The following is a 9,840-nucleotide window of genomic DNA, read 5'->3' on the forward strand; positions in this document are numbered from 1 at the left end:
CCCCCCCAGCCCATGGCACCATGAGGCTGTAGGAGGGGGCAGCTCCAGGCAGGGGTGAGACCACGGAGATGGGCATGAGATCCCAGGGAGAATCAACCTCAGGTGTTTCAGCTGGCTGCACAGGGCCTTTGCCCACAGCCCTCGGTCCAGCTTGGGCCCTGTGGCATGCAGCTTGTGAAACCCCTGCTTGCCATGCAGCATGACATCGAGCTGATCGACCCACGGGGCCGGACCCCCCTGGAGCTGGCCGTCTCGCTGGGCAACCTGGAGTCGGTCCGGGTGCTGCTGCGGCACAATGCCAACGTGGGCCGCGAGAACGCGGACGGCTGGACAGGTACGGGGAGAGGGGTGCTGAGCAAGGTGGGTGGAGAAAGGTGCATGGAGCTTGGGGCAGCTTGAATGCCATTTCTTCTGTGGCATGATACCTGGCACATGGGGCCTAGCCCCAGGGTCCACAGGCCCAGCGTTCAGACCTGGGCATCACCAGCAGCCAGCCCAGCATCCTACCGCGTGTTCGCTGGGGCCCCAGCTTTGCCCAGGTTGTGGGCGCAAGGGGAAGGGAAGCCGGGTAGTGTGCCCTGCCTGATGGCTCCCCTTTGCTCCCAGTCCTGCAGGAGGCTGTCAGCACTGGGGACCCTGAGATGGTGCAGCTGGTGCTCCAGTACCGTGACTACCAGCGTGCCACCAAGCGCCTGGCTGGCATCCCCGAGCTGCTCAGCAAACTGCGCCGGGTATGTGCATGTGTGTGTGTCCCTACACCTCCTCCTGGTCCTGGCACCCTCTTGCAGCCCTGGGCAGATCCCTCCCCCCTCAGCAGCCCACCCCCCACCCCAACCCTCCCTTGAAGGACAGCCCTTCCTGCCCTGCTTGCTGCTGCAGTGTAGCTGACAACCCAAACCTTGGGCATCCACCATGGGAAATGATCCTGCTCCTGGGATCTGTTGGGGAGGGTCTGAGATCCCCAGGGATCCTGTGGGGCATGCAGCCAGGGCCTTGCCCTCCCCCTGCAGGATTCCTCACCCTGAGGGATCTCCCTCTTCAGGGAATCCCCCTCCTTCTGGCTCCTGCTCTCTCTCCTCCCACTCCAGGGGATCTCCCACATCTCCTGATCCTGATTGGCTTCGCGCAGGATCCCTGTAGGGAACGTTTCTTGCTTCGTTTCCCACCACCTGCCTCTGCTGAGGGCCCCTGCAGGGAATCCCCACCTCCCTCCCAATCCCCACAGTCCCTGAAGAGGTGCCCCAGTCTCACCCCTTGGCCACGACATCTCTTCCAGGCCCCGGATTTCTATGTGGAAATGAAGTGGGAGTTCACCAGCTGGGGTGAGTCAGATTCTGGGGCCCCTGGGAGCCAGGGGTGGGGCAGCCAAGAGGTGCAGCTGGTTAGGGGAGGATGCTCCATCCCTCCCTTCCCTGAGGCTGGAACCCAGTGGCGTCTAACCATTGGGAGGGCAGGGGTACAGCGTGATGGGGCCAGCGTAGGGCAGCATGTGGGGGCTGGGGTAGGGGCAGAGGTAGGGGCTGGGTTGTGCCTCATACCCTGTTGGGGAGGAGGTTGCTAGTATGCCCAGCAACTTGGTGGCAGTTCCTGGTGGCAGAGGTGGAACTATGCCAAGGCTCTGAGGCCTATGTCAGGGTGGGGAGCTGGGCTGTTGTTGACCCAAGCCAGTGCCCAGATGGGATGGGGGTGGGGATGGGGCAGCCTGCCTTGCTGTCTGCCCCTCCTTAAGCCCCCTACTCATACCGCCTCCCCCCTCTGCAGTGCCCCTGGTGTCCAAGATATGCCCAAGCGATGTGTACCGGGTGTGGAAGCGGGGCGAGAGCTTGCGGGTTGACACCACCCTGCTGGGCTTTGAGCACATGACCTGGCAGCGAGGGCGACGTAGCTACATCTTCAAAGGCGAAGGTCAGAGATGCCCTTTCTCCCATAGCCCCCAGCTCCTCACAGGCCCTGGTTGTGGGGATGGAGCAGGAGTCTGGCTGCCCCTGCCTCCTGTTTGTGGGGGTTGGAATCTGTCCCATTCTTGACACATTCGGTCTGCCCCCCCACCACACGTACCTGGCTGCTTCAGGCTATGACATCAAACCCTGCCTTGTCCTAGGGGCTGTGGGGTTGCTACCCCCATTTGTCCTCTTGCCCCCCCTCGTGGGAGCTGGTTCCCCCTGAATTGGCACTATCTTACCCCCCAAGTGAATGGCTCCCAGAGCAGGAGTGGGAAACTGTGAAACTTAGTGACTCTCCCCTAGTTGGGGGATAGAAAGGGAGTGCTGCTGTCCAAGGTGGGTACCACATCTCCCCCAGGCTGAAATCAGGCACCCCCACCTCCTCAGCATCCACCCTGAGACTCAGAAGCAAGAGAGATTGTAGGGACTGCTGCACACAACCCCTGATGAGCAGTATGTGTGTGGGAGTGGGGGTGTTGAAATCCAGGAAGCCTCCAAATCTGCCCTATCTTGCTGGCCTGGCTCACATGACCCAGCTGTGCAGGGGAGAGGGTGACTGGCGCTGATGTGTGGCATCCTCTGACTCTTCCCATCCACGCTCCTCCCTTTCTCCCCTAAGATGAGGGTGCTGTAGTGATGGAGGTGGACCATGACAAGCAGGTGGTGTACACGGAGGCACTGTCACTGGCCCGGCATGAGCCGGAGCTGATGCTGGCTGCCATGCAGCCCACAGAGGAGCACGTGGCCGGCCGGCTTACCTCGCCCATCGTTGCCACACACCTTGACACCAAGAATATCGCTTTTGAGCGGTGAGCTGGACAGAGATGGGGCTAATGTGTGGGAGCAGGGCTTGGAGATGGTGGGGTGGTACACAAAGAGAATTCACGCAACAGAATGGGGGATGTGGAGGGGGCTTGTGCAAGAGGAAAGGGTATGTGAGGGGGCAGGGCACCAGACGAGTTGCCTAATGCTGCTTGTGTGGGGCGGATGTGGGCAGGAGAGTACTGGCTGGTGCACGGGGCAAGCAGAGCAGCACAGGAATGTATGTGAGCCTGGGAGAGCCCTGGCCCAGCTTACACCTTGGCTCTGATGGACTTGGGGCAGCATCCTATGGGATCCCAATCCTGTGATGGGCCGTTGAGGTGCATGGGGGAGGATGGGGCTGGCAGGGGGAATGCAGCAACTGACTGGTCATCCCCATCTTGGCAGGAATAAGTCTGGCATCTGGGGATGGCGCTCGGAGAAGATGGAAGTGATCAGCGGCTACGAAGCCAAGGTAACCCCTTCCCAGGGCTGGGGTGCAGGCAGGAGAAGCCTACAGGGGACTCCACAACCCTGGTAGGGAGAAGAGTGGCAGAGGGATGGCCCTCGGACACCTGGGACAGCAGCACTGGGACAGTCCCTACTCCTTCAGACTCCCAGCAGTACCCTAGGGAAAGGGAAACTGAGGCAGGAAATGGAACCCGGGTATCCAGCCAGACAGTGCTTAGCCCCAGGGGCCTTGCAACTACCAGCCCCTGGGGTGGAGCGACGGCAGGCTAGGGCCTAGATATCCTGGGTCTGGCAGGTTTGGAAGGAGCTGACCATGTCACATGCCCCAGCAGGTTTACAGTGCCAGCAATGTAGAGCTCATCACTAAGACAAGAACTGAGCACCTGTCTGACCAGGACAAGTCCCGCAACAAAGGTAACACCCAGTCCCACCCTCTTATCAGAGCACCCAGGCCTTGCCTCTGGGACGTGCCTGTCCCAACTCTTCAATCACAGCACCTGCCCCCTCTGTCTATGACAAACCCAACCCAACCCTCCACAGTTCCCAGCCCTACACTGACAGTACCCACTCAGGAGCCCTGCCCTCTCTCCTCCTCCCTACAGCTTGCCACCACTCTGACACCCACATCCTGATCCTCCAATTGGATGGTCTGACCTACATAGTCAGCTTCAGGGAAACACAGCCCCTCTTCCATGACCTATGCACAGCCTCCCACCTCCATGGTCAGTGCCATGGCTGAGGCAACACAGTCCCTACCATGGGCCCCTTGGGAAGGGCACAGTGGGCGCAGGGATCTGTTTCCTCATGGGGCCTGTGCAGGGGGTTGTCCAGCCTGTGTTATTCCCTCTGTGTTCCGTTTTACAGGCTCCAAGACGCCCTTCCAGTCCTTCCTTGGGATTGCCCAGCAGCATGCTGCCCACAATGGGGTAAGTGGTATGGCCCCCTCCTACACCAGACATGAGGGGTGCTGCCCTTCTGACATGATGGGAGTCTGACCCCTCTGCACAGACAGGGGCGCCCGCTCCTAGCCTGTGGAGGTGAGGCTGGGGCCATTCGATGCCAAAATAGGCATGGGGAGGACTCAGACACAAGGGGCACTGCCAGAGAATGCCCAGAGGATTTGACCCAGCCCTGATCCCTGCCGCTTCCCATTGTCTCCCTGTTCCAGGCCCCTGTGCTGCAGTCTGCCACTCCCACGAACCCCACAGCCATCACCCCCGAGGAGTATTTTGACCCCAACTTCAACCTGGAGGCCCGCAACATTGGCCGACCCATTGAGATGTCCAGCAAGGTGCAGAGGTAAGAGGGGCAGCAGCCTGAGGCAGGGGTGAGGAGGATCCAGAAGCCTATAGGTTGGTGGGGAGGAAACCGAGGTGTCCAGGATAGCAGGGCACTCTTAGAAGATCCTGTGGATAATAGGCTGGGAGAGAGGGACAGAAACCCAAGCATTCACAAGTGCAGCTGGGCCTGGCTTCTTGGCTCTGTGCAAAGGCAGGGTGGGCAGGCTGGCCATGACGTTCCCCATGGCTGTGCCAGGTTCAAGGCCACGCTGTGGCTGTGTGAGGACCACCCCCTGTCGCTGGTGGAGCAGGTGACACCCATCATCGACCTCATGGCCATCAGCAACGCTCACTTCGCCAAGCTGCGCGACTTCATCACTCTTAAGCTGCCACCTGGTTTCCCAGTCAAAATTGGTGAGCCAAGGGGCAGAGCCTGTGGGAAAGGGTTGGGGCCAGCCAGAGAGGTGGGGCAGCAGGGTGGGAGGCTGGGCTGGATTTAAGAAGGGGTGGCAGATGGGGGGTGGGATGGTTGTGGGGAAGGCCAGAGGAATGGGCCTAGTTTAGTGGGATGGCATATAGAGGGAGCTGGTTTGGAAAAGAGGGGTGGCTGCCCCCTACTCCATCTCATGTTTTTCTGCCCCTTCCCTTCCCAGAGATTCCCCTTTTCCATGTCCTCAATGCCCGGATCACCTTCAGCAACCTGTGTGGCTGTGACGAGCCCCTAAGCTCAGTGCGGATCTGCTCCTCCTCACCCAGCCACTCCCCAGTGGAGCCCAAGGAGCTGGGTATGGGCGCAGAGGCTCCTGCAAACCCCAGAGGTAAGGGAGGCCTGGATGGAGTGGGGGATGGGAGGGCTCTGCATGTCAGGCATGGCACTACAAATGCTGCTGAGACACCGTGGAGCAAGAGCTGGGAAAAAAGTGTCAGGTCTTTGGGGCAGGGTGCCGGGTGGAGGTGCTGCCTGTGGCAGGGGGGTGGTCCAACAGGGAAGCCATGTCTGTGGGGTTGCTGTGGGCCAGGTAATGGGGACTGGGTTCCCTCATGCTGTGCTCAACCTGTCCCTCCCTGTGCAGTGTTCCCATTCCCCTGCGAGGTGGACCCATCAGTGTTCGAGGTGCCCCAGGGCTACACCGTCCTGGGTGCTGGTCGCAATGAGCCCATGCATGATGAGGATGATGACCTGCTGCAGTTTGCTATCCAGCAAAGCTTGCTTGATGCTGGCACTGAGACTGACCAGGTGGGATGGGGGGCAAAAGCCGTGACCTCTGCAGGGAACATGGCATTGGAGTACGAACTGACTCAAGGGGTGGGAACTGGGACCTAGGGCCTCTTCCCTTCAGGGAGAACCTGCTTCCTGGTGTTTGCTCCCTGCTATTGGGAGTGGCCCTGCCTCTGATAGGGGTGGGGGAGTGAGTGTGGGGGTGTATCTTCCCCCTTGCTCACAGGCAGCCTTGCCTGCAGGTCACCATCTGGGAGGCGCTGACCAACACACGCCCAGGTTCCAACCCACCTTCCTATGAAGAGGAGCTGCAGCTGGAGCGGTGAGTGCCACAAGAGCTCTAGCAGTCAGAGGGCCTTCCCTCCATGGGCAACGGGACACCCTGGCCCCCCACACACACCGTCACTCTCCACAGCTCATAGGTAGAATCCCTGGCCTGGGCTCACGTGAGGCAGGTTCTAGTATCAGGACCAGATTCTTTGTCTTATATGCACTACAACAGGGATAGGCAACCCCCAGCACAAGTGCCAGCGCATGGCACGGGAAGGCATTTTTGCTTGGCACACATGCCTTGAAGCAGACAGCAGGGAAGGGACTGGGGCTGCACTGCCACAACAAGGATCAGGCCCCTCGTGTCTCCCCCATCATCCACCCCAGGTGTGCCAACATCTTACAAGTTGAGGTTGCAGGTTTTTTTGGCACTCTGCCCAAAAACATTGCTGGCCCCTGCACTACAATATGTATCGCCTATTGCTCCCACCTCCTCCCCTTCCCCACCTTCCTTGCAGTGACAGAGAACTGTCCCCCACTGCTATCAACCACAGCGCCCACTGAGGTGGATACAGAGTCCCTTAGTGCTTTTATACCCACCGTGCAGGTACTGAGCCTCAGTTGGACTTGTGTAAACAGGGATCCCAGAGCAGCAGGGCCAGAAATAGGGTTCCCTAGGGAAGTTTCCCCCGCCACACACATTTCAAGGCAAAAGGTTCAGGCTCCCAGCAGGCTCAGGTAGGCACTCAGAGCTGCCTCCCCTTCCCAAAGCAGTAACTTCAGGCCAGCATTGTGGCAGTTGCATTCACGGTGTTTGACTTTGAGGGGTTTAGAAACAGCCTTTCTTCTCCCCCATCCTCTGTTTTTTTAAAGAAAGTTTTGACCCTAATTCCAAGGCAGGAGTCAGGAGACAAGGTGCAAGACATGGGTTAGTTTTGTCAGTCCAGGTTTTCCCTCAGCCTGGGCTGCTGTCTCCCAGGAAAGCCTGTTTCTGGGATCAGGGCCAAGATCCTTTGGCTGGCTGAGGGGTGGTGTTGAGGCCCTGGGACAGAACTGAAGTGGGAGCTGTGGTTGTAAGGAGGACGCATGACTGAAGGAATACATGGGTTTTTAGGAGTGGTGATGGGGCAGTGGGGGGCAAGGGCCGCATGTTAGGATTGGGTAAAAGGCATGGGGTTCAGGCTGTGAAGTGGGAGGGTGGTGCTGTGAAGACGTGTGGCTGTGTAGGAGGGTCATGGCCCTAAATGGGGTTGGGTCATAGGATAGGGCTGGGGCTGTGAAGGTAGGCCACACGCTGTGTGTTAAGGGCCATGGCAGTGAGGTAGCAAGTTGGGGCTGATATGGGATGGGAGCATGGCTGGGAAGAAGGCTCTGGATAAGATATAGGACTGCAGCATGGCCAGGTCTTGAATATGAAATTATCGTATTGGAAGCTCAAAATTATTGTATTTGCTGAAAAACTATCATACACCGAAAAATTATGCAGATAAGCACACAAATATGTGTGCAAATAATTCTTCTTTGTTACTTTATGTTGCTCACTATAACTCATCAATGAGTGAATGAGAACTGGGTCATCAAAGTTGAAGCACTTCTTTATTTCAAGGCCAGCAGTCATAAGAAAGTGCTGACAGCAAACCCAGAAGTCAGTTAAGACTCTCTGAGAGTGACTTGGGTTTTGCATATGCTGCATCAGTTAGCTGCCTTCAAAATTATTGTACATTTTGAACACTTTTACTAGTATTGATTGTACATTGTACAAGGGTTGAAATTATTGTACAGATACGATAATTACTGCACACCCGGCAACACTGTAGGGCTGTGAAAGGGGGTTACGGGAAGGGACGGGGATGAAGAGGTGGGGCTACAGATGACATCATGGCTGCAAATGGGTGGAGCTATGGGGTGGGGGCAGGGCTGTAAAGGGGTGGTGCAGGGCAGGAGCAGGTTTATGGGGTAGACAAGTGGGTTAAGATGTGGTGCTACAGGGTACGGGCAGGACCAGGAGTGAAAGGAGCTATAAACCCTTCTCCCTACCCTGCAGCGCCATCCAGGAGAGTATGTTCCTACAGTCAGGGCAGGGCTTGGGCGAGTCTGGCAACGAGGGCAACAGCAGTGTGCTCCCTGCTGAGGGCAGCCCTGCGCCCAGCACCAATGGCTCATCCTCTTCGAGGCCCCCAGCCTACCCCAGCTTCGACGAGCAGCTGCGCCTGGCCATGGAGCTGTCGTCCCGGGAGCAAGAAGAGCAGGAGCGCCGGGAACGCGAGGAGGATGAGGAGCTGCAGCGCATCCTTCAGCTCTCACTGACAGAGAAGTAGCATCCAGGCCAGGCCCGGCCACAGGGCCCCCAATCTGAGCCTCCCCAGCGTGTGCTGTTGTGATTTTAACCTCAAGTGGGGGTCCCCACCTCCTGCCCTGTGCGGGTGGCCAGACTGGACACGGCAATTCAGACCCCTCTGCCTTCCCCAGGATTCTCTTGGCCCTGACCCCTCCTGGGTCTTATTTAATATAACTCCTGTACATTTTTTCTTTCTTTTAATATTTTTTTAAACATGGCTATTGCTTCTTCCCCCCAGTGGAGGGGAGCAACAAGAGGGGGAGGGAAGGAAGGAAGGACAGGCTGGACGAGCAATACGGTGGTGCTTGCATTGCTGACGACAGTAGGATCCCAGACACAGCATGACAACATAGATCTCTGCTGACTGCATCTGGGGATTTGGGGCTGAGGCAAGGGCCAGAGGAGGCGGGGTCAGGGCCAAAATCTTGTTTCCCATAGCACATGCTATGGGGGTGCAAGGGGAATCTGACTGGTGGGAGAAGTGGGATTGAACCCCAAACAGGCCCAGGCCCAATGCTTTTGAGTCCTGTGCTCTGCCCATGAGAAACCACCTCTTTCTAGGTTAATTTATTTTATTTATATCTCTGCAGTTCTAAGGGGAGGGAGGGAGGGGCGGGGCTGTGTCTTTTGGGGTTGGTTTGGTTTGGTTTTTGTTTTGGTTTTTTTTAATTAAACCTGGAGGGTTGTAAAGGGAATGGCTGCAGCAGGCGGCTTCTGGTGCCCCCTGGGGTGGGGCTGGGTCTTTGGGCAGCAGGCAACTGTGAAATAAAAAAGGAGAAACCAACCAACCAACCGCCCTCCTGGCTTCTTTCATTCAGCGTGGCGTGACAGCTAGCCAGAGGGCCTGGAGCCAGGATCCTGCTTGCAGCATCCTGTCCCGGGCCTGGGTCTCCTTCTGCATTCACCCAAGGTGGTGCTGTGCTCTGTTAGCCTCGAAAGGCCTCACTCCTTACTGGGGAGGGCTGTGTTGTGTCCTGAGGAAACCACTCCCCCTCCTACTCCCCACGGGCACAGCCAGGATCCAAGCTAGAGCTGACTAAGCTACCCAAGCTGCCAGGACGGCCACCTGCTACGTGGGCTGCCAGGCATGCTGGGTACACAGTGAGCGCCACCGCTGCGTTCACTCGCTATTTAAAGGGATGCTACTTCAGCCTTATCCACTACAGCCCTGGATGTGCCTGACAAGCAAGCATCGCCCAGCCAGGCGTGTGCCCAGTGGAGCCAAGGGGGTGTGCGCACACCCGGAGCAAAGCTGCCGTTGCCCGAAGGGGATGCCCGCAGCCCTCCACAGCCCCCGCTCGCCTCCCCTAAGACAGCGCTTTGCCCCCAATCTACTTGTCCATTCAAAATCGCCGTGGGCTCTAAGGCCCCGCCGGTCAACTAGTTGCCCCCGCTACATGGGGGCTAATGGATGAATGGTAGACAGCTTGCCGTCAACCGGGCTTTCAGTGGGCACCGTGCAGGCAGCTGGGTCACTGCTGCCAGGCCCAGGGCAGGGGGGTAGCCCTGCCCTTCTGG

General features: G+C 58.1%; 1 protein-coding gene across 2 annotated transcripts; it reads left to right on the top strand.

The window, feature by feature from the left end:
- Window positions 1-172: 172 nt before the first annotated feature.
- On the top strand, window positions 173-8,941 carry ANKRD13D (ankyrin repeat domain 13D). Of its 2 annotated transcripts, none has more exons than XM_025216152.1 (14): window positions 173-334; window positions 607-731; window positions 1,277-1,322; window positions 1,762-1,905; window positions 2,563-2,752; window positions 3,153-3,219; window positions 3,545-3,629; window positions 4,080-4,141; window positions 4,384-4,514; window positions 4,752-4,909; window positions 5,149-5,313; window positions 5,569-5,732; window positions 5,957-6,036; window positions 8,029-8,941. In XM_025216152.1, exons 1-14 carry the CDS (start codon window positions 193-195, stop codon window positions 8,300-8,302), a joined length of 1,833 nt encoding a protein of 610 aa, XP_025071937.1. In that variant the 5' UTR covers window positions 173-192; the 3' UTR covers window positions 8,303-8,941. The 2 variants fall into 2 exon arrangements, with proteins under 2 accessions (XP_025071937.1, XP_006034249.1); XM_006034187.3 differs by having other exon boundaries at window positions 3,548-3,629.
- The last annotated feature ends 899 nt before the right edge of the window (window positions 8,942-9,840 follow it).

This window comes from Alligator sinensis, unplaced genomic scaffold, assembly GCF_000455745.1.
Source record: "Alligator sinensis unplaced genomic scaffold, ASM45574v1 scaffold1002_1, whole genome shotgun sequence".
Taxonomy (NCBI): domain Eukaryota; kingdom Metazoa; phylum Chordata; order Crocodylia; family Alligatoridae; genus Alligator; species Alligator sinensis.

What these genes read in the sequence shown, in the direction of transcription:
- ANKRD13D (XM_025216152.1), top strand. Translation starts at nt 193, where the DNA reads ATGCAGCATGACATCGAGCTGATCGACCCACGGGGCCGGACCCCCCTG. An exon ending in GAACGCGGACGGCTGGACAG is followed by an intron (nt 335 to 606) that starts GTACGGGGAGAG and finishes CTTTGCTCCCAG; the next exon opens with TCCTGCAGGAGGCTGTCAGC. An exon ending in CTACATCTTCAAAGGCGAAG is followed by an intron (nt 1,906 to 2,562) that starts GTCAGAGATGCC and finishes TTCTCCCCTAAG; the next exon opens with ATGAGGGTGCTGTAGTGATG.